Source organism: Azolla caroliniana, unplaced genomic scaffold (genome assembly GCF_043228905.1).
Source record: "Azolla caroliniana isolate FFs.n. ecotype wild unplaced genomic scaffold, voAzoCaro1.0.p SCAF_21, whole genome shotgun sequence".
Lineage (NCBI taxonomy): Eukaryota > Viridiplantae > Streptophyta > Polypodiopsida > Salviniales > Salviniaceae > Azolla > Azolla caroliniana.
Window position 1 is genome coordinate 1218008 of NW_028230456.1, and position 24488 is coordinate 1242495.

The 24488-nt window shown below is 37.3% G+C and overlaps 3 protein-coding genes across 4 annotated transcripts; 1 reads left to right on the forward strand and 2 right to left on the reverse strand.

The window, feature by feature from the left end:
• Positions 1 to 1830: 1830 nt before the first annotated feature.
• Positions 1831 to 4777, reverse strand: LOC147850211 (putative pentatricopeptide repeat-containing protein At3g01580). Its single transcript, XM_087336620.1, has 2 exons — positions 4670 to 4777; positions 1831 to 4594 (listed from the first exon to the last, which is right to left on the reverse strand). The coding sequence occupies exons 1-2, from the start codon at positions 4738 to 4740 to the stop codon at positions 2533 to 2535; spliced, it is 2133 nt and encodes a 710-aa protein (XP_087192746.1). The 5' UTR covers positions 4741 to 4777; the 3' UTR covers positions 1831 to 2532.
• An 847-nt stretch (positions 4778 to 5624) lies between these two features.
• On the forward strand, positions 5625 to 10375 carry LOC147850212 (uncharacterized). Its single transcript, XM_087336648.1, has 4 exons — positions 5625 to 5759; positions 8421 to 8514; positions 8673 to 8882; positions 9307 to 10375. Exons 1-4 carry the CDS (start codon positions 5679 to 5681, stop codon positions 9969 to 9971), a joined length of 1050 nt encoding a protein of 349 aa, XP_087192774.1. The 5' UTR covers positions 5625 to 5678; the 3' UTR covers positions 9972 to 10375.
• A 964-nt stretch (positions 10376 to 11339) lies between these two features.
• On the reverse strand, positions 11340 to 24312 carry LOC147850213 (protein ENHANCED DOWNY MILDEW 2-like). Of its 2 annotated transcripts, XM_087336814.1 has the most exons (19): positions 23684 to 24312; positions 20324 to 20464; positions 20125 to 20221; positions 19993 to 20052; positions 18807 to 19120; positions 18587 to 18689; positions 18364 to 18468; positions 17880 to 18127; positions 17693 to 17794; positions 16816 to 17283; positions 16593 to 16740; positions 16412 to 16513; positions 15913 to 16005; positions 15384 to 15425; positions 14838 to 14948; positions 14335 to 14406; positions 14134 to 14252; positions 13582 to 13645; positions 11340 to 13491 (listed from the first exon to the last, which is right to left on the reverse strand). In XM_087336814.1, the coding sequence occupies exons 1-19, from the start codon at positions 24073 to 24075 to the stop codon at positions 11734 to 11736; spliced, it is 4539 nt and encodes a 1512-aa protein (XP_087192940.1). In that variant the 5' UTR covers positions 24076 to 24312; the 3' UTR covers positions 11340 to 11733. The 2 variants fall into 2 exon arrangements, with proteins under 2 accessions (XP_087192940.1, XP_087192941.1); XM_087336815.1 differs by lacking the exons at positions 20125 to 20221; positions 20324 to 20464; positions 23684 to 24312 and having other exon boundaries at positions 18807 to 19112; positions 19993 to 20012.
• Positions 24313 to 24488: the final 176 nt, after the last annotated feature.

Consider the following 24488-nt stretch of genomic DNA (forward strand, 5'->3'; position numbering starts at 1 on the left):
TTCCTTTTGTCCTCATGTTTTTCTCGTGTAGGAGGGACATTCATTGTGAATAATCTTAGCATACATTACATTATCACATGTTACAAGTGAAAGGAGACTTTTGTACCCGATCAAGATAATCATAAATTTACAATTAGGTATTGAGAAACCGTTGGTATAACAAATGCATGTGCAACCCTTGAGCTAGTTCAAAAAATAGGGCTTCTCAGACCTTTTTTTGTTCCTCCTACATTCGTGTGTGGGTCTTTTTTATCCATAACCATGAATGTACATTCTTTAAAGCTATTTTAATGTTTTTAAATCATACTACCAAAGCAAGTAAAAAAACTACTTACAACGACCATCTAGGCAAAGAAACTCACCGAAAACTAGGGAAGACACAATAACTTACTAAGAAGTTCCCAAAAATAAAGTTCCCTTAGAATTCAAGTATTCTCAATTTATTGAATAATTTCAACACCTAAACGAGCTTGAATCCACATTCAAGCATAATATAGAGTTTATAGACATTTCAAATTGCAAATTCATTCATAATATATGAATAATTTACAATAATTGCAATTGCTAAGGTAGACGTGTGAGGGCTTTTGCTATTCGACATGTTGGTTGATGGTATGATGGTTATGTTTTCTTGTATGAGTTATTTGTAGCCTTTGTGCATCTTTCCATTAATACCAAGGTGAATCTTTTTATTCAAAATACAATAAAAAATTACAATACTATATAAGAATATCAAGAGAATACATCATATTTTATTGCAGATAGCTCAATGCTAATAATATTCACACAACTAAACATAAGGATTTCGCTTGTCCCTTCCAAAATTGAAATCAAGATTTTACAAGAGTCATAATCCAAAATTTGATCGTTAGAATAAATGGGTGGTCCAAACCAACTAGAACTAGACAATTTCAAGGTGAATACAATACGTGTTAAGATTCATGATAGCACTTTACAACTTATTAGGAAAAAAGATTATCTTGTGTAAGTTATTAAAGAAAAAAAACTAAATACACACAATACATCACCAAAAATGGTATGTGGAAAACCCCCAAGGGGAAATAAACAACCATGGGACCAAGTCCAGAAATAATTCACTATCAACAGGTACATTTTGTACACCAAAGTTTTACTCTAAAAAGACTAGAGCACTATGCCAAGAGGAAAATAATAACTTAAAAAACCTAGCCAACAAGACAAAACAGACCACCAAAAACTCACAACATGTAGCTAGTAATGGAGGCGGTGCTGTTCAAGATGTTGGTGTCTTATTGATGTACTCCAAGGCACAGATGGAGAAGGCAAAGAAGCTTAATATGTGCTCTTGAAAATTCTGTTCTGCACTCTTACAGAAATCTGCCTATTTTTCTCCCTTTTTCTTACTTTTAAAAGTGAGTATACATATAAGTGTGACCCTTTTCATGTTATATTAAAATAATGACATTTGGGCATCCATGGCCCATTCACACGTAAAGACGTGGCCAGAAATACTATCAATATGTCATGTATGATATTTGGTACATGTGCACATCACACAAGTGCAATATGTTAGTGCCAACATCATATGCCAAATTGTATTAAAAAATTGTTTCTAAGGTCATCACCCATCAATTGCCATAGACAACATATTGAACTAGCCCACATTAATAGAGATGATTGACAATGAAAGAAACAAAGTGGACAAGAACAAAATTTCAACAACTTTGAAACATGGATCAATTCTAATGCTCCACTAATATGCCACAATATATTGCCATGTGGGAATACTACTCAATCCGCACACATGGTTCCTGCTCAAATCTAGGACTTGTTTGTCAAAATTATAAACCCTGAACTGGCTTTTACCAGAGCAATGCTACATTTGCCATTGACCTAGTTTATCATGAAATTTGAGGGAAGGAGACCTATATTTGAAATGGTCGGAACCTCTACATAGAGTGCTATGTTTTTCACAGAAGTCTTATTGATGGACATGAGAGCTTTAAATTCACTTACCTGAAGAGCACTCATCACTTACTTCAATGGCACCTCAAGGATTTCAATAGATCTTTTTTTGCCTATCCAAAGATGAAAATTTGCTCATCTTGTCTTTGCATGAAGCATTTGCTTTACACACTTCCATCTCAAAATGTAGAATCTCGATGGATATGAGCTTTGATTCTATCCGCCTCTCAAGAATGGCACATATCTATTCTCCATGTAGACAACAATCTCATCTTGAACCATTCTTCCCCTCATTCTATCTGTGCCTGTCAAGCTGATGCACAGATATTCTCCATGTAGACAATCTCATCTCAAACCATTTTCCCTTCCATAGCAAAATGCAGTATCCCTACATATTCTATATTCTTTTCTTGTTGATTTATACATATTTTCCATGTAGACATATGCAGCTGCACAATTTTCATCCAACAATAACGAATGCTAAACTGCCCAACTCCCAACCTAACATTCCTCCATTTTCTGTAAGAACCCAATAAATTAAGGAATAGTGGAAGAACGTTAGTATGAAGCCTCACATCTATTTTTCTTTTAAGTTGACGCATATATATTCTCCATGTAGACATATGCAGCTGCACACTTTTCATCCAACAATAATGAATGCTCAAATGCCCATCTCCCAAACCTAACATTCCTCCATTTTCTGCAAGAACCCAATATACTAAGAAATAGTGGAAGATGATTAGGATGTGATACCTTGCCAAGCATGCACTTCACTTTGTCAAACCGTCCAACCCGGCCAAATAGGTCAACCATACAGGTGTAGTGTTCTAGTGTCGGAGTGAGATGATAAACAAACATTTCATCAAATATCTTCTCTCCCTCCTTCACTAAGCCTGCATGACTGCATGCGCTCAACAAAACAACAAATGTAACCAAATTCGGCATAACATCTTTTGACACCATTCTTCTATAGAGGTTCAAAACCACATTAGCATGACCCAATTGGGCATGTCCAGATATGAGGGCACTCCAAGACACCACATCCTTCACTGGAATCTGCTCAAACATTTCACGTGCTTTATCCAATGCACCACATTTGGAATACATGTCCACCAATGCATTGCCAACCATAACATTTTTTTCCAGTAAACCTTGCTTCCTTACCTCGATCTCTATAACACTCCCCATCTCCAAAGACCCCACAATGCCACAAGCTTTCAAAGTGCATACATAAGTTATCACATCAAGCCTAACTCCTGTGTCTCGCATCTGCCCAACGCATTTCAACGCTTCATGACCGAGCCCATTTTGAGCATATCCAGCAATCAGGGCATTCCAAGATACGATATCTTTCACTGGTAGCAGCTCAAATACTTCTCGTGCTTTGTCCATTGCATCACATTTGGAGTACATATCCACTAATGCATTGCCAAGAACATGCGCTTTGTGTAATAGTCCTTGTTTCCGAATCTCAATGTCTATATTTTCGCCGACCTTTCGAGACCCCACAATCCCACAAGCTTTCAGAACACAAATATATGTTACGACATCTGGAGTGACTCTAGCATCTTGCATCTCCCTGTAGCATTCCAATGCTTCATTACCGAGCCCATGTTCAACATATCCGGTCATGATGGCACTCCAGGATACAACATTCCGAACCTGAAGTCGTTTGAACACTTCTCGGGCTTTCTCTAGCGCACCACATTTAGAATACATGTCCACTAGTGCAGTGCCGAGCACAACATTTTTCTCCAATAACCCTTGCTTTCTGACCTCTGCCTCTATCTCTTCCCCAACCTTGAGAGACCCCACAATGCCACAAGCTTTCAAAACACTCACAGAAGTCACCACATTTGGACAAACTCCAGCAACTCGCATTTGTCTGAAACATTGCAATGCTTCATCACCGAGACCATTTTGGGCATATCCTGCAATGAGGGCACTCCAGGACACAACATCTCGTTCTGGAAGTTGTTCAAACATTTCTCGTGCTTTATCTATCTCACCACACTTAAAATACATGTCCATCAATGCGGTGCCAAGCACCACGTCTTTTTTCAATAACCCTTGCTTTCTGACCTCAACCTCAACAACTTCCCCAATCTCTAACGACCCGAGCACACCACATGCTTTCAAAACACATACATAAGTTACTGCATCAGGGAGGATTCTCGCATCTTGCATATGTTCAAAACATTCCAATGTTTCAACAGCAAAGCCATTCCGAACATATCCGGCTATGAGGGCATTCCAGGACACAACATCTCGGCTTTGAATTTGATCGAACACTTCTCGAGCTTTCTCCATTACACCACATTTGGCATATGTGGTAATTAGGGCAGTGGCAATATAAGCATCTTTTACGATTAACCTTTTCTCAATTATAATATCATGTATTCTCCTCGCTTTCCATATGTTCTTCTCTCTCCCGCATGACTTTATTGTATTTAAAAGCTGAATACGATCGCAAAAATGAGATGCTGGTAGATAATCTTGATAGTCATCAGCTAATTTACCATTAGAGCTGACAGAATTGAGCTCTTTCAATCTGGTTTTGGCAAAAGGTGGATGTTTCAGGCCATGGATCCAAAAGGTCTTCTCTGCTTGCTTGTGTATGTATGAAGACAAGGGATATAGGGTGGTTTCTCTGTGATGCGGTATAAGTAAAACACGATTAGGTTATCTAAAACAGAAACACGTGAAGATGAAGCTTCAACCTTACCTCGGTGTGTCGGGTGTTACTGCAAAAGTCGTATTATCGCAGGGTTGTTTATGTGGAGAGCAAGGATTCATGGTTTCTTCCTACTCCGTATTTTGTGTAGAATTATATATGTACATAATACACTCCAGCATGGAGAGAGAAGGGCACAGCTGTAATTAGATAAAACCTCTTGGTAATGTTTCCATAGGTGAGAGAGAGACTACATATAGATATAGATTATTAGATAGATAGATAGATAGAGATTTATGGATAATTACGGGCCTGCCCCTCCTATATTATTTAATTGATTAGCACTATAACATCACTTGCCCGCACATACCGGTTGAGTAATACATCTCACAAATATCGCCTTCTCATTCGTCCAAACGTGCACACATATTACCGCTTTGTCCTTGCATGCTTCAAAACTATATATTTTCCAACTCATTATGCTCCATAAATCGATCCATTTGTTAAGGCTCGCATTGCCCCGATGTATAATGCGGAACATACCTTGTATGCTCGAATATCCCTTTTTTCGGTTTGTTATTCCACGAAAATATATTTGCATTAATAGTAATATTGGTTGCACACTTTGCATGAATATAACACGACTGACTTAACGATTACAACTGTATCAGGCTGACTAGTGTCAAGTGACATGGGAGGAGTATATATGTATACTAGTATTGCTCGTAATGCTAATCGATGCATAAAAATCAAGTCGCTCTATTCACAACAATGAGTATGAAACTAAATCGAGGCATTAATCATCATGCTAAAACGATCGTGTAGATGGATCGAATGAACAAATGGTGATGATTTGCCCGAATTATAATATATAGTGGAGTGTTAATTAACATTAACATCAGGATTAAGTGCAACAGCCCTACAATTAAGAGGAAATATACAGGAAAAGGGTAAGGGGACTGTAAATATGTATGTATATCTACCCTCCCTCCCTGCTCAAAACCCTAACCCCTTCAAATCACATAATAGCCTTACAGATAATTGAATCGAGCAGAGAGCAATGGCGAGGAAGGAGAGAAAATCGCCTGAGTTCCTTCATCTGCTCGCAGAAAGCGTTTCTTCCATCCATGACACTCTCACGGTAAGCTTTATACATATCTATCTGTATGCACATGAGACAGAGATGATCTATATTCATATATATATGTACGTACATCTGAGAGGGAGAGAGATGACGGAAGGTGATGTTCGATTAACGGCCACGATGGAGAGAAATAATTATGATGATATAGTAACATCCACGGGGTTCCAACATGACCCATGAGATCGACAATCTTCAGAAAGCACTCTCTCCCCAGCCATGCTGATGGTGGATTTTAAAACAGTTGAACATAACAAACACAAGAAAACCCAGAAATGAAAAACTAGACCTGTTTGGCTATGTGGTCGTGTAAAAAGCATTCCCAGTGTTCTGTCTGCATCAACAGTTCTTTAAAGCTCGTGTAAACTTATATCAACTCTTGAGCATTATGCCTGGTTTCTTGATATTGGGGCATTCCAAAGCTACATGTGCTTCTGATTCTTGTAATTTGATGAAACATTGGTGAGCTTTTCCCTTTTCTGCTTAGTATTTCCTCGTAGCCAATACCCAGTTTTTATTCTCAATGTGTCTGAGCTCATGTGCGCCAGCATGATGCCACATCTCACTTGCTTAGAAATGAGTGTCCAGATGTGGGCTTGGATGTCGGCCAACCACCCTCGATAAATTTCCATATAGTGAGCATTAGTACTGCCGCAATAATACTTGAACTTTGGCCGTTCTCCTTTTTCTTTGGATGGCGTCACATTTGGCTGAATAAAACATGGACGCATGTCTCATTCTCTTTTCTTTTCCTCTACTGGTATATATTGAAAGTAAGGAGATTGCCTCCCCAAGGCTGTATGGAAAGTTATGGAGTATGGGGGTTGTGCTCTGAACCTCTAAAAATGATGGCATTGAAATTTCTTTTGTATTTTCTATATTTCATTCCATATTCTTTTCGAAATACTTCCTCCCCAAACCTAAGCTCCATCAAACAAATTTTGCACCACACTTGCATCAAGTACGATTGCTTGTGTCCCATCTTTGTGTTCTGCACAAGTGGCACGTGCTCTCAAATAAGAATTATTGGGCTTTGCTGGGCTGCACAGTACACAATGGGCTGCTGACTTCAAGATTTGACAGTATTTATCTCCATGACATTGATCTTGGCTACATCAACTGGTTGAGTAGGTATGCCAATTTTGAGGTATTTGTAACCACTTCAATTTCCTCTTTTTCACAGTACACTATGGGTTGCTGTTTTCAAGTTTTGACAGTATTTACCACAATGACTTTGATCTTGGCTACATCAACTGGTAGGTCACTATGCTTACAGAAAGAATAGATTGTATCTAAAGGCATTTGCATCTCGTATGAGAGTATTGCAAAAGTGCAAAATTGTCTGCATAAATCAGAAGCAATTGGAAACATCCAGTAGCTATTTTTCCCCATTTTCTCGTAACATTTGTTGGAGGAACTTTTCTAATTATTCAACAGGTAGATCAAATAGTGTAGTTGATAGTGTGCATGAGTACGCCATGAAAGTTTCAACCCCATGGTGCTCGTAAACTTCATAGAATTTATGTCCCTTGAAAGTATTATGCAACATCTACTCTTTAAATGTCTGCTTTGCTGTGGACCAGTTGCAAGTATGCGTGAGATTCATTGGATCTCATTATTCCATGCATCTTAGTGAATGGATTGTAGCATCTTACAACTAAAAAGAGAGGGAAATAACATATTCTTAGAAAGATTTGTCCTTATTTCATAGCTTAAAAATTTAAGACATAATTATTAACTGTGATGAAAGCAAGATACCTTTTTGTGCATTAACACATATATAATTAGAGACACAAGCACAAAAGAGAGAAGCGACAAGTGTACAATTAAAAAGAAAGGGAAATAGTGTAATTTTGAAAGATTTGTCCTTATTTTTGTAGCTTCACATACATTAGCGAGGGTTGAAATTTCAAGACATTAGGCTTAACTTTGATAAAAGCCATTAGCGAGGGTTGAAATTTTAAGACATAAATATTAACTTTGATGAAAGCATGCATTAACGCATATATAAGTAGAGATACAAGTACAAAAGAGAGAAGTCAAAATTGTACCTGATATTTCCACATTGAGAAATTTAGGTATTTAAGAGCACACATTCAATATATCCATTAGCAAAGCAAGAAATAGACATAACACTAGAAACATAGAAACTCTACTCCAAGGGCTGAGGTGCTGTGCTCTAAAACTATGATACAAATCACAATACCATTTAATCTTTGTTCAAATCAGGTTACAAAGTCCTTAAGTATGCTGCATTCTAAGCTTGAGCCGGGGATTAATGATGCCATCGCATTTTAATTTGAGCTTGGCTAACCATTTATTGAGTGTTCACTAATGCAAAAATATTTCTTGTTCGAGAATTGATGACTATCGAAATGGTTAATCATTGAACAGCTTGACCCTCTTTCTTTGAAGGGCTCATACTCCTACATGTATGTGCCTCTGGATCTTATGGTAACTTCTTCTAAAAGCATATGATCCATTGCTTTTTTAAGTATGGTGAAATCTCTTGAAAAAGGGAAAAACCATATGTGAAGATTGCCATATGAAATGCCTTATTGTATGTTAGATTTTGTCATAAACACTGGATAGATTTTTATACAACAGACAATGTGTAAGGGTTTCTCCATGCAGCTTTCTGAGTGTGATTGTACTCTGCAGTTGTTTAAAGATCCTGCTCCTATAGGAGCAAAGAAGGTTGAATGGGAAGAAGTTATAGGTGCTGCTGATGGTATTGCCAAACATGCCACAACTAGTAAGTAGGCGCACCATTTGTATTCAACAGTGAGTGCTTATGAGTCTAAATTCATTTTAATACGTTTACTTTCACCTAACAAAGCTCTCATATATTTGTTAAATTTATTTTAGTACGTTTACTCAAACTATACTCGGGACATGTCCCATCATATGCAGCTGGAATCTTGTGGAAGGCAAAACTTGCCAAAAAGGAGGGTGTAGAAAATATTGAGTCTTATACTCGAGCATTGCAAGGCTTTTTGCTGTTTTGCCATGGAAGCACAGTTGGAGCAGGAACCACTCTGCTCACCTTTGTGGATCTTGCTGCCAGACAGGTAGCAAATGCAAGTATAAATCTGTTGAGGGGAGTAGTCGCCACTAAAGCAGGTAATTGGCTGACATAGTACACTCTTTGATTGCTTAATGTATTCTATAGAAGCGTGGTTTAGTAAAGAGAAGGGTGCCCCTCAACAATTGTATCTTATCATTTGTTAAGGCACACACGTACTTGTTTTGTCTCATTGGATGGTTTTGGACTCTAGTTGTAAACAAAACATTTCTATATTCCCTTCCTTTGTTCAAGCGTTCACAGTGCTATATGTGTAGCTAATGAGAGTATCTGCATTTGTTTCACAACAGCATGGAAGGTGTTTTAATAATTCAGGAATACCTTGAATAGTTTTTTTATTAAATTATTTATGTTTACTTTGGTTTGTTCTCTTCAAGGTGAACATTTCAGATGTGTCTCTCGTTTGGTCTCATAGGCCATTTCGGCATCTACTCACAGACATTTGCATATCTTTCTCCCCAGGAACTGTGAGCAGTGAGCAGGAGATTGATATTCCAGTACTAGTTGGGCGTGTTTGGGAAGCTTGTGAAGCAGTTAAAAAAACACCCTCTAGCAACCATGTTGCTATTGGCCGAAGCTTGACTCAAGTCGCAATATCCATTAAGGATGTTCTTCGAGAAATTGATGAATTTAAACAAGCCCCTGAGAAGTGCTCACTAGATGCAGCTAATGACATCAACAATGAAAATGAGGCTAGTTCTTCAGATGAAAATGAGTTTAGTGAGGAGTTAACAGCAACAGAGATGCAAGTTGTGCGTTCAGTTAAAGACTTTGTATTTGCCCTATTGAGCTTGTTGAAGCAGCTTCTGTACATTGTTGCGGCTGTAGCAAAACCACCACTTGATAGGACGAATAATACCAATGTATTAGAGAAGCTTCTAGAGCTGAGCAAAGACTTGGGGATAGGTGTAGATGAATTAGGGGCTTCTCTCTATCCACCACAAGAGATTGAAGTGCTTCAGCAAAGAGTTCAAGAGATAGAGGGTTTGATTGAAAGCTTGCAAGGTGAAGTCTTTTCTATGATCAATGAATCTGTGCCGGAATCCTTCATTTCTGCATTCATTGCTTGCAAAGGGGCTGTTGTCTCCTTGACAAAGATCCTCGATGCTTCTGGTGATTTTCCATGAGAAATCCTTTATCAAAATTCTGGTTTGAGCTAATACAAATGCAAGATTGATCAAAACCATTTACCTGAGTTTTGGTCTCAACTACATGTCTGAGATGCTTTCTCGAAGATCATTGATATTTCCAAACTGGTCATTACTCAAGTCATTCCTCATGTCTGCCCTTGTAGACTTGAGCTCAAATCCTGCACTCTAAGCAAGCTGAACTGGAAGCAATAAGAAGTGTTACAATCCTATGTAACTTTTCGCCATTTCCTTCTTATCAACCGAATCTGCATCATGCTTCAGTTACTTTTCACTGTTCACATGTAATTATTATCCATACTCCTATATTTTGATGATTCAGCATGGTTTAGTCATATTACATTCTTACTGGAATCCAGAATTCAGATGCCTTGCCCACTTTCTTTGTTGTATGCTCATGTATTCTGTCCTTTTCCTCAAAACATTACTGTCATCATCATTGTTAGTTGAATTTGCAAAATACAAGATGCAAATTAAATGTGAAGGCATCCTCTGGCTACATGAGAAATGATGAGAGAAGATTTCACAAACACGAAAAACTAGTCCTTTTTCTGACAAAATGATATAATAAATGATTATTGCAAAATCCTTGTCATTGTATTATAAGATTGGGTTCAGAGTCAGAAATTTTAGAGGAAAAGGAAAAAAAATGGTCATCACGACTGAGAAATTGATTGGTTTCAATTGGATTACAACCAATAAGACAAATCTTATTATAAAATTGGTCGGTTTCAGAGTATCAGAGATTTTAGATGAAATGGAAAAGAATCACGATAGTGAAGACTAGAGATATTCATTATTGTTATATCTGCTCTCCACAGTAATTTCTATATCTAGATTAGTGCCAATCATACTATTGTTGTCTTTTTCACCCCTTGGAAACTTGTTTTGAATTATTGGCTCTTATACATGATGTACTCTTTGTATCCCACCTATGCCTGTATATTGCATCTGCAAGATTTTTCTAACCTTTATAAAGAACGAACTATCCGCCCTGACGCTTGAAACACACATATAATGTCATTAAGACATGCACTTCCTGTGTAATTTTGCACTATTAATATTAACCTTCATAGAAAGCCTGATACAGTGGTGACTACAATTCAGATGAACTATTTGCAAAGTGCTCCCATAGACTTCTTACACAAATATAACTTTCAGATCTTAGAAATATTCATATTCAGCCTTATAAAACATGATACAGATACAGAAGTCACTAATATCCATGGGGTGTACTCGGAGTGTGCTGCCATGGGCTTCTTACTCAAATCAGACACTCAGAGAACCATCAACCCAAATTCTACGCATATCCAAAATTTCATAAAGATATGAGAAAAACAACCTCAGTCATACAAAAGCATTATACAAGTCAGCTAGGATTTTTTACATCGTCAATTCACTTTCAAACAACTTTAGATTTCCCTGTTGGGAACTGTTCCATGCTGATACTAGCAGATCAAATTCAAGAGTAAAAATACTTAAATGATTTTGCAGCATTAGATCACAGATGCTGGTTCTGAAAAAATAACTACACACATTCCACTCATCTAATCTTATTTTCAAGGACAAGATTAGCAATTACACATGGTACAATGTATTTCATTCACATGAAGCCATTAAGCTCATGCAACATATAGGACTTCAAAGAATACCATCAAGGTAACATGCTGTACGGCAGTATCATTAAATGATTGCGATAAGAGAAAACTTGCACGTGGTAAGCACATGAAATCCAGCCTCATCATCTCCCTTGATATCGTGGTGTTTGACCAGGAGGAGGATACTGCGATAAGTTCATAGGAGGTTGTGCACCAAGCAGACTGTCTGAACGGTTGACGCCGACAATGTGGTCACGTGGTGGATTAGGAATGAGAGAATGATAGTTTGATGAGTATTGTGGAACTGTAATTGGCCAATCTCCACCACGATGTGAAAGGCTTTGATTCTGCTGTGGTAACACACTTCCAGCATTGTAATGGCTTCTGTAACCATCCACTTGCCCTCTGTACATGTCCCCGATTGGCAGTTCCAAATAATTATCGTTACAGCTTAAGGTTCCTCTCCTTTCAGGTACAACCTTAGTAGATAGTCCACTAATTGGATCATACTCGTGGCCATAATGTCCTCTCAGATACACATCATCCCTTCTACCAGACCTTCGTGAAGGATTTTCAATACCTCTTCTCTGTCCATCAATTGACTGGGCATTGAATGTCTCATGCCTCATCGCATCCTGATCAAAATAGCTCAAGTTGACTGGCTCCAGAACCTCGTGGGAATATCTTCGGCCAGGTGAAATTTGTCTACGACTTTTTCTTCCGGTGGTTTTCATATAATCTCTATCTTGATCAATCTGTGCATCTCTGCTCGAGTACATGTCAAGGTCCACTACAGAACTCAAGTTATGCCGATGCGATCTCTCAGGTGATGATATCTTTCTAAACTTGGTAAAGTCTGAGATACACCTATCTTCCCTTTCAGACCTGTCTGCAGTCCACCTCCTAGTTTCATGTCTGCCATGCCTATTGGGTGATATTCTTCCACACAATACACCATCGTTTTTGGGCTGATGCCTTACAGATGATTTCCTGTCAAAATTTGGCAGCAAGCCCTGGTTTGAGCTACCTTCCCTGTCAAGCCTATCACTTGACTTCCTTCCCTCCAAGGAAATATCATGCCTAGAGTTTAAACTCAGTCTTGCTTTCTCTGTTGGCTCCTGCCAAGAACTCAGCCTCTTACCATCAACCTTTCTAGCATGAAGATCCTCCTCTTCAGATGCCTTCTGCTTAGATGATTCTTCTTTCCTATTTTCTTTGGAAAGGCAAATCATATGCGTAACTTCTTGACCTGCAATTGGTAGGTGTTCAACTGTTTTTCTTATCTCTGGCAATGACAACTTGTCTGAGGCATCTTTAGAGATAGGCTTGTTCATTGATGTCACTTTGAATTTCAGAGTGTCTTTATTAGCAACGTCATCAAGATTACCTGGTAGAAGAAATTTGGTACCAACTTTCTGTGTGTCCATCAACTTAGAAGATGAGGTTCTTCCAATAACATTGAACGTCAGTGCTTCTCCATTAGCTACAGCATTTGAATCAATTCGTCGGTGAAATTTACTATCCACTCTGTTCATGTCCTTTACCTTAGACAAACTTCTACGACTTACCTTCTGAGAATTTTCTTGTGCAGCATGCAAATTGGTGAATGTTTTGCTTTTTTCGTCCGAAACACTTTCCACTATCTTCCCTCCTGTTTTATTCTTCTTCTCTATTAAGAAATCTGGAATTGATAAGGGAGAACGAGGCTGTTGGCGTGGTATGGAAGGCATCCCAATAAACCGTGTATCTGATTCTGTTGAGATGTGACCTTTCTCCAAAGCTACTTGACGGTGTCTGGATACCCAATCAGGTCTACTCCACAAATACAGGGGTGGGGCAACAGCATTCCAATCAGTCAACGGGTTTTCATCAACATCTATAGAGCCAGGCAAATAGAATGACTGCAAGCAACAATTTGGATCAGTTGGTTTCATTAGAAATATGACATTGTGTGAACAAAACCTGATACAAATTATTGTCTTTGAGCTAACCTTTCCTTGTAAGAGGTCAGGGTCTTCCCATACCAAGTCATATTTCTCAGGTTTCCGATCCAGCCTGCAAAATGACTATATAGCATTGTAGTAAAACCATATTATGTGTGATGGGTCATTATAAAAAAATGAGGGTTTAGGGTTTAGAATTGTAAGCCCTATTATTCAATAACCATGAATACTTGTGGCAAACATGTATAATTGCATTCAAGAAACATCATTGAAAAGTAGCTTGGAACTTTTAATCATTACAAGAAATGATTGTACCTCCAAGGGCATCAGACAGCTACTGCATAGGTAACATAATGCAAAATTTTCATGAACTAAAGAAAACTTTGCCAAAATGATTTATTTTCCAATACCAGAATAGAAATCTGCATCTGGTAAATGAAATTTCACCTTGCTTCCTAGACACCTATTGTGTCCATTTTGCGGCTATATTGGAGTCTAAAAGTACTTATAACTTGGATAGTAAGGGTTATGAGGAGGTCCAAACAACAAGATCCATTTGTGTATGGGAAGAAATTTCCACTTAACAGAAATTGGATGTACCTTTCAGTTTCCTTGGGAACAATGAATACCAGAAGCTTTGGTTTAAACTTCAATGCGTGATTTATAAATTGGTTCGCAAGTGCTCCTCTTACTCCAAAAGGAGGATTCAATCCCATTATCTGCAATATATTTAAAAAACTACTAAGCATTAAGCAGAAAGCTAGCACTAGTTCATCATTATTGCTCATAAGGAGAACTCACAAGCCTGCTTCCATCAATCAAGTCCTCTGGCTTCACTTTAAACCAATCCTTCTTTGTGAAATTGAAGTCATTCTGCAACTTTAGTTTGTAAGTGGGCAACTTGCCATGGTGTAAATGTTAGATTGTCATCTCTAATTCCATTATTCTCTAAGTTTTTGTTTAACTCCATATTTCATGAAACCTCATTTTTAACTACACAACTATTAGGAGTAATTATGAAACCAAGAACACAGCATTGCATTTAAGCAAATCACATAACATTTACATATTAAAATTTAATGAGTACATGTAAAGCCTATAACTTTGTTGCTAGTAAAGAGGAATCAACATCATAAAAATAGTCTTTCAGGAATAGAAAGAGAAAAAAGTGAAATCATTAACAGAAATATTAGAGACATGTACACACCCCATGACTAAGTGAAGTAACTAATGAGGATGAAATGAAGAGCTTGGAAAGCAAACCGCACCATGGAATAGGTGGGTCAATCTTAGGACAAACTTACTTTCGTCTGAATGGCATCAAAGTTTTTATATTTGCAAATTTTCCCAGATTCTTCCAGTTTTTCCTTCATAAGTAATGAGAATTCATTTGATCCACAGCAAAAGTCAACCACCTACAGAATAAAAAAGAATTCAAGAACTTCTAGCATAAAATTGAAATAAACCAGGATAATTAACAGTACAGTATGTAATGGATAAAAAGAGACAATTTGCACTCTTCTGCAATTGCCTTGAACACTTCCCAAAAGAAAAATATCATCATGTACAGTGTACCATTGTACTTAATCATCTTTTGTAATGTAGAAGTGTTCTTGCAAGGAAACTGTGACATAACAAAGACCTACACATATATCAGATTCTCAGTTCTTTTGTATTCTCAATTCAAGTTACAAATTGTGACATAACAAAGATCTTTTGTATTCTCAGTTCAAACTACAGATCAGATTTATATTTTGCAACCCTGTTAAGAATGAACTGTATAAAGAAGATCTTTAAGTGGAGAACTAGCAAATAGTAGCTCAGTTCAGAAAGATAAGATAATGCTTTACCATATCACCTTCATCAACATATGCATGTAGCCTGTCAGCAATCTGTAAATATAAGATACAAAATCACCCAAGGAATTTTTGAAGTGCATTAGATTTCGGTCTGAAGACACAGATTAGAGCAAATCAAGAAATCCCACTAAATATGTAGTAAGTTTTTACATTCATTCTGTCATAATTTTGCACAGGCAATTAAACAAATGATAATGTATAACACACATTGATGAAGAAAGCATGAAACTGCAAACAGAAAAATATTAAAAATATACATATTACACCAAGACACACATTCGAACTCAAATTTAATTTAGTTAACTTTACACTTAGTAGACCACAAACAATTCAATCGCACTTTAAGTACATTATCACATGCAGAGAGTGCATATATTTACAAGGGCACCAGCACAAATTAAGAATGGAAAAATACCAGGCACATGGCCAAATGCTAATATACTAAATACACTGAAATACCAACAATGTATGAACGCGGATGAAAAAGGCATGAATCTGCAGAGAACGAAATAATGCAAACCTGTTCAAGTTTGTCAGTTTTTGTAAAGTGTCGACCATAGGAAGTATACCTTGCTCCGTAAAGAAATGGGGACAGATAAACTCTCAAATCATTCTGCTCATTCACAAGAAAAACGAAATCAACAAGAATACGAAATAATCTCTTAGCTTTTTTCATAACCATGACCATGCAATTCACCAAACAATTTTATTGAATGAACAGAAGCAACAAATAGCATATCTGAAAGTCAGCCACCAAAAATGTTCACTAAATGGTATTTTATGAAGCTTTCAACATGTTTCTCAGCTATTATTTTTATTGGGTTTGGTTTAGATGTATAATAGAAGGAATCGGGGAATTCAATTCAAGTAACAGTCCTATTGACATCCTCAAGCTAATGGAATTTTTGCATCATTCACGATGTTATTTAATATTTCTAGCATTGTCAGTTTAGTGCAATCATTATCTCTAGAAGTTATCCACCTTACAAACTTTGAATGGTATACTCTTTAAACCATACCCTGCAACATTCCAGATATTTGATGAAGTGAGGAGAGCATTTCATTTTTGCATCCTCTATGCTACCACCATTCTCAAGGATCTCTAAAGCTTTGCGCATACCCTGCAACAAACGAATACCAGAACATTTGTGGAGTTAGGAGCTTATTGATGTGGTGGCATCAAATAAAGCTGGAAGTTACCTTGGTTATGGACTCGATTTTGACCAAAGAATATTTTCTATCAGCATTTTGAGAGTTTAAACGCCTATAGTTGATAGGCACTTCATACTTATTTAGAACACTCTCAATTGTCACCACAGCTTTTGCTTTTCCAATGATGCTATCCACCCTATTTAAAATAAACTATTAGCTAGGGCACATGGAGTCTTGACTAGAACTACAGTTTATATAGTTTTTTACGTACACACTCTGTATTTCACTGCCGATTATAATTGATTTTTGGAAAGTGGGTGGTTTTCTTTTTCGCAGATGCTGATGCAAAGTTGCCTCATTTGTAGATTTACAAGAACCATCTAATCCAGTTTTACTTTTTCTTTGCATTGCGCTTACACCAGATTCATGTAAATTGTCATCTTGATTTGTAGGGAAACCTAGTCCTTTTAACACAAAAACAGTTTGTGGTCCCTTCATCAGTTTCTTCTCTGCTGAAGTAGCATCACCCTCTGATGTCTTTGATACTTTCCTTTCAACTGTGGGCTTCAAGTTATCTTGACTTCTCTTCAGTGAAACTATCTTGCTCAGTTTTACTTCGGTCTCCAGCTGCTCTAATTTATTTTTTCCTAGTGTTCTTTTAGGTGTGGACTTGTAGCTTGCAGGAAATTTCACATGAGATCTTTCAGGCGTACCAAGTGTAGAAATTATAGGGTGCCGGCTGTCAAATATATAAAATCCAAAATATAGAACCAAAAGATATAAAGTCAGAGATAATCAAAGCTTCAAAAGCTTTCCATGCAGGGATCTTCTTACAATGATGCCTTACGATCTCTCTTAATAATTACATAACTGAATTCACATCATAATCAGAAGTGCACAACCGAATGGGAATGAGAAAAATGGGGCCCACAAATAGTGACAAGGTTCCACGACACAATCAACTGTTGACAAATGAGATAATTACAGCAAAGGGTATAACTATAAATCAGATAGTGACAATGCTTTATATTAGGACTACTCGATTTTGTTAAATGAACTGTTTTGTCTGTTTTGTCAATAGAGCTTGGAATATGTGTGGTATATGCTTATCTTACTAAAAGACAACTTTAAAAAACATGAATGCTTACTTGCAATATATAAGAATTCTATTAAGCAAAAGGCCATTCCAAGCTCTTGTAGGCTCATCTTCTCCTCTTTCATCATCACTTTCATTATCAAATAGAATTGAACTGCAAAACATAGCATGACAGTCAAAATAGAACATTATCATGCCAGTAGATTATTTATAGACTATAATATTTATTAAAAACTTACGAAGGCAGACATGCACGATGCCAAACCCTTGGGCATCTTCGGCAAATGCCAAATTGTAAGTCTCTCTCTTCCTTCTCCCCTATTCCACATTTCCAACACTTATGCATGGAGCAACTAAACCCTTCTCCTTTTTTTATGGATTCAGCCAGAGCAATTTGTTCACTTTTATCATGATCTCGTAGAGTAATTTCAGCAATGCACATAGGATGGTAAAAACGACCACACATAGCAGTTTCACAAAGAAATACCTGCAAAAGGTAGTCCACTCTCATCTTTAATTTTAGATATAAAGATGTATTTAAACATATCTTTAAAGACTGGATTAAATTATTTGAATACAATAAAAAGACTCTAGTGTGGCTGAAATGTGAATGAGATGGCTATCCTTATAGAAATATCAATATTGTTAACTTTCTGAAGCTGTGAACTCCCATACAATGATCCCTCATAAAGGAGTTCTTGATCACCTTTGAAAGAACGATACCTCTTGAGCAGCACCAATGGTCTCATGAGAGCATCCAAGTTCCCCACATGCATTGCATTGATGTACTTTTGCTTCACAATTTGGACAGTAGAATTTATCCATCCTCTATAAAGTAAAGGAGACGTCACTATTTTTTTTCCAAACAAAAAGAAACACTGCCAACACACAACATTCTTCTGATAATTCAAGATGTAAGATGGCATGCCAATAACTCCTTACAAACCTGAACTTTAGATTTGCTAAAACCCAATGTTGAGCAACTAACATCTTCAGCTCCTTGAGCATCTTTGTGCACATGGAATGACCTCATACATGGACCATCACAGCTGCAGTCCACCAAAAAAAGGAAGATAAAAAATAGCTTTAAAGTAAGATATCACATCTGGTATTTCTAGCCAGTAAAGAGGGGAATGCAAGCATAGATGCACATTCATGCATTTTACCTAGTAACTTCACCACCATTATCACAAATACAGCAAACAGTTTCAGAAAGATCCCCAGTTTGATCTACATCTACATCTTCTCCATTTCCATTTTGATCTACATCCGCATCTTCTCCATTTCCAGTCTGATATACATCTGCATCTTCTCCAAAAGTATCCATTTCCTCATCAGACTCTTCTACAGCTTCCCCAAAACCACCAATTTCCTCATCAGACTGTAGACATCCCATTTCCAACTTGCATTTTTTGTCCTTGTGATATACCATACCTTCATTATTTCCACCAGAAGTAAACACCTGATTTCTTCTACTTGGCTGATCATCATGGTGACAAAAAATGAAACAATAAAACAAGCAAAGAATTAAGCAAGATCATTTAGAATGTTGGAAACATGGTAGCAGCAAATAGATTACAGCAAGAAGATAAATCAACTAGATCAAAATGTAGACCCCTTAAGTACATATGTCAGAACAATACCGGGAAAATTTTGTAGAATCAATGTGAGATGCAGAATGAGACCAGGATTCAAAATCTGATGAATCAGTTTGTCGTGGAGAAAGAACGGGAAAAGAAGAGTTCGCAGTGTTTATCATGCAGATAAACTATCTACTGGACCAATAGGCCACCCCTGTGTCTGATCCTAGTCTCTGATAGACAGGTGCTGAATCACGTAGTGGGGACCATAGAATGAAAAAAAGCTATATTAGAGGCCAAAATGGCCAATAAGACCGAAGAAGAGATTACATCTTAAAATGCTGACTTGTTTTTGAGAGTTACAAACCTAAATAAATATAACTAAATATAGGCTCCCAAAGAATGTAGTTATCTAAACAGTTGAGATCTTTTAGATAGATAGGAACTCCTACCATTGAGAAATCTCCAACATGGGACAGTCCAAAATGAGATGACAAGGGCTATCTCCAAAAATCCATAAGGGCTTATGGGAGCTAACAATATTTACAATTCTATGCAATGCAAAAGTTACATGAATTATTTGGAGAAAGACCCCAGCTCACTACAATTATTAATATTCAAATAAACACATTTTACCAATCCAACCAACATATTCTTTCACTGCTGCTTCCACAAATCCAACTCTTGGTTTTGCCTCTCTTCATCTCAAATACTGCCGTTTTAATGCATTTATTTTAAACACATTACTTGATATAAGATCGAAAATACAGACCTCATTTGTAGCTGGCATTAATGCCTTTGTCGACAATCCTAGATCAATAGACCGCAGCACCTGAGTACTCACAATATTGGTAAAATATGGATATACTTTAAATATCAAATAAAGATGAAATTGGTTAACTACCGTGGAGGTAGCCAAGCGCCTATTTGAAGAGATAAGATGTTGTATGACGGGCAAATGTGAAAGCAACTCATCGCGGCTCAGTTCCATTTCCAAAGAACTGCCAATCAAACCATATCTTAGCTATGTATATGACAAATTTTACTTTAGATTAATCAGATGGAAATATCCAGGTAGATGCATTAACCATATAGACACTTACGGGAACAATTCTTGCACATGCTCCCAAGCACCTTTATCCGAAGCATCAGGGTAGACAAGAGCAAAATTGAGGAAGTGAGCAACAATTAATATGCTTTGAATCGTTTCCTCATAGCTCTTACAAGGTTTTAGCAACGTGATCCTGAAATAAAATTAACATGCCTCAATGACATCCGAAATATGATCTCTGCAAGTAAAAACTTGAAGCTAGGCTTATGAGAATATGGTCGTTTAACATAGCATGTCTATCAATAGGCTTACCAGAAATGGCCTTCTCATAGCATGTTTCTCAATCAACTTATTAGCATTGGTCATTCAACATAGCATGTCTTCATCACACTAGTAATATAGTCTTTCAAAAATAATGAGAAAGGGCCATCGTAAAATAAAATGAGAATAACAAAAGATAAAAGATAAAAGATAAATGTCTTTCTGCGCTAGTTTTGAAAACTAAATGGAACTCAAATCACTGCCCTCTAAAAATAATCATGATGGATGATCCAATATTGAAATGTCCTAGCAAGACGGTGTCCCTGCTGCCATGTGATGATGGCTTTGATTGTATGAAGACATGTACATTCCAGCTGTGATCCCAGGATAGTGTTGTCATTACTTGTCTGTGAATCCAACTTAGCTGGGATCTTTGCTTGTGGAGTGTCCTTAGTAGTATCCATGCCAAGACAAAGTTCCCTGCTTTGGTGGATGGGTGAGTATTGAGCACTTCCTCTCCTCATGTCTACAAACATCCCAACCAAAATGAATTCATGGCTCAGCAGTCAAGCCCAATATAGTTATTTCTCTTTGTAGTTGACGCCACTGATGCCAACTGGAGCCATAACTCTAATGTGCATATTTTCACAGACCATCATCACACAGCATCAAAGATACCCTCTTCATCCTAACAATCTTTTCATACAATATTACCCCAATATGTTAGCCGGTCGGCTACCCGGAGTCGGACAAATGTGAAAAGGAATCGGAGTTGGAGTCGAAGTTGAAGAGTATGAACAGTGATCGGAAATCGTATGAATATGAAAGGACAGAATTTAAATATAATATAATTTTGCCAAGTATAAAAAATATAGTAATAGGACAGTTTTGTATAACTGTAGGTTCTTGCCGAACAAGGCAAGTGTAAATCTTGGAGAGGGACTCTCAGGTCACCTATAAAAAGGAACCGAGAGCATTGTATTGGTATCGGTCTATTTTGATTAATATAAGTTTTGGTAGTTACGAGTATCTGCTGTGTCGACAACTCTGTGTATGTTTCTATCTGTCGTCGTGTCGTATGTTCGAATCCAACCTCTGCTGCACAGATTATATTATATCTAATAGTTGATCAAGAGCGTATGTTAAATCGTAATAATTAATCTCTGTACAACTATTTTCTGAGTGTAGAACTAGTGTCGACCAACCCATCTCTCCACCACAATCTTCTTGACCGAATGTTCAACCTATTGTGTCTGTCGGCTACAGCTGTCAGCAGATTAACACATTCCAATGAGCAAACACCAAAGCTGATCGTCAGCAATGATTCAGATTACATTCCAAGCCATTCATTGTTAGAAAGTTAATGTACTAAAGACATATTTTCCTTTTATGACTGACATTGATTGGTTACAGAAACAGTTTTAATATGTTGAGCATCATAGAGTTTAGACCATTATGGTCTCCTTAAATGTCTAACAATATCCGAAAAGCCTTCAGCACTAGACCAAATGCTCTACTCATGCAGTGGCTAGAAGCCCTTGGTATCCCTGTAAATATGCAATGGGGAATCTGTGCAGAATTGGAGTAAAACAAGGATGCCCACTATCATCCACTTTCTTCAGTGTCTATATAGATGATGTATGGTTCAGCAGTTCAGGGGCATGACTAGTGGGTATACCATACAAATATTACTATTATGTTGATGATACTGTGTTTATCTCCAATCCTCTAGAGGAACTACAAAGACATGTAAACACCTAAAATCATTTTTTATGGACAAAGGTTTGTTGGTAAACATAGATTAAATTAAGGGATGGTGTTTAACATCAGTCAAGCACGGGCAACAAGATCAGAACCAAAATTCTTCTTGGGTGAGGAAAGGGCGGCATATATACACGATCCTACACATACCTAGGAGAACAGTCATAGTGCCTAGGTTCTCCTTACAGAAGGCTGCCTGTTCTAGACTTTCTCATGGATTTGCAGCCCTTGGTGCTCCTGAAAGACAATGTGAACATTTGCAGGTTCAAGTACCAAGAACTAAATTGTGGCTATTTGATGCAATTGTCACACCTATTCTTCTCTATGGAGTAGAAACCTGGGGACCTATTTGTAACAGCAAATAACTGGAAATATTTAAGGAGACCTTTAATCTCAATAATTTCCCAAGTTATAAGGAGCAAAATATTGGTGCCCCATGATATAATCTGGGCCATTATACGTATTGTAAATGTACATCCTTGTGTATGTCTATAAAAAATCCAATAGAATACATCTTCCTATTCAATCTTTTTCACACATTTAAATGGTACCCTTCAGTCTGTAGATGATAGATAAAAGAGGGTTTAAAATCCCTTCCGCTGAGATCATATCCTATGCTAACGTAATTATGAGTGACCAACCCAACTTATACATTATATTGGCTTTTAAAACCCTTTATTGTGAATTTTTCCTACAATTCCACAAGAAAGGCAAGAAGGAAGTCTACTATGACGACCACATCATCATCAATGGCAAGGCCGTCAAATAGGGATTTGCAGCCTATGAGACAATAGAATCAGAGCTACATATTGGAGTTCGAACCTACAACAGAGCACTTTGGACACATCCAAGAAGAATGGAAGAGATCATGGCAAAACGAGACATACTCCTCATTATAAAGAAGCATCAGAGCCGAAAGAAAGGTCTTCTTGGGTGGAGGGAGCACCAGAACATAACTGTCGTTGCTCCTCATGTCTGATCCAATCTATTACACAAGTATCAGGATACAAGGCACATGTGCCATACCAGCAATAGATCATGGACATCATTAATTGCATGTCTGATCCACCCAAAGACACCCAGATGCACTCAATGAACTTCATCACAGCTCCAATCAACCTTGAATACTATTATCCATATCAACGTACCACTACCAATCCCATTCATAATAATTACGCGTTTCAATGTAAACTATCTCAACGCCTGCATCAAGATCATTATCACATATGTTCACAAAACCTAAAGCATTTGATTTTGTATAAATATGGATAACTTGAATTTACCCATCATTTGTCTCATAGGCCAATTTAAGCTTCTAATAAACGTCAATATATCCAAATTTCGCATTCACAAAGAAAGAAAACAACGAAGAAGACGCAACAAGAAATACCAGTTCTTTTCTGCTTGCAAATAAAAGATGGGTTTCATATCTTCCTTCAGCTCAAGCTTCCATGAAAGAGCTTTCAGGTATAGAAACATCCCATTGTTGTTAATTCCTCTCAAATACACAGGTTTCTCTGTATTAGGGTTCCGAAACACATTGTTCTCCATACTAAGCTTTAGAAACCTGTCTTTATCTGTATCATGGTTTTCCTCTTCCTTGAAGTAAGGTAAAGTAGTGAAAGAAACAGGTGTTTCATCTTCATATTCTAACCAGTAATTTCCAACACTTTCACAATTCACTTCCATGTCATCCTCATCCTCATCTGAAGAAGAATTAGAATTGAGGTCATTTCTTCCATCACAATTCTGTGTGTTCTCTGCATTTTCGTCTTCAGCCATAGGAAGACACACAGGATAGACGACAGAGCCTGAAAAAGAAAACAGATGAATGGGGAGAGGAAGAGAACCCTAATTCAAAGAAAGGGGATGAAGCACGATTTGAATTGAGAAGAAATGGTGGAGATTTTAGATCAATATGGACGACATCAGGTGAAAATTGCCCACCATGGTAGACGATATTCCCTCAGAACGGATGAATCAAATGATTACTCGTCAATCTAATGAAATATATCCCTGCAATTTTTGGCAGTAGCCGTGTAATTTACAACATGTGCGTTTAAGCTTGGGTTCTAAACCCTTACTATTTGAATGAAACATAATAATGCTTAATAATGGAGTAATTGTGCCAACATCATAATTAAAGCGTTGATCTGATTTGATACCATAATAATCTGCTAAGTTAGCATGATAAT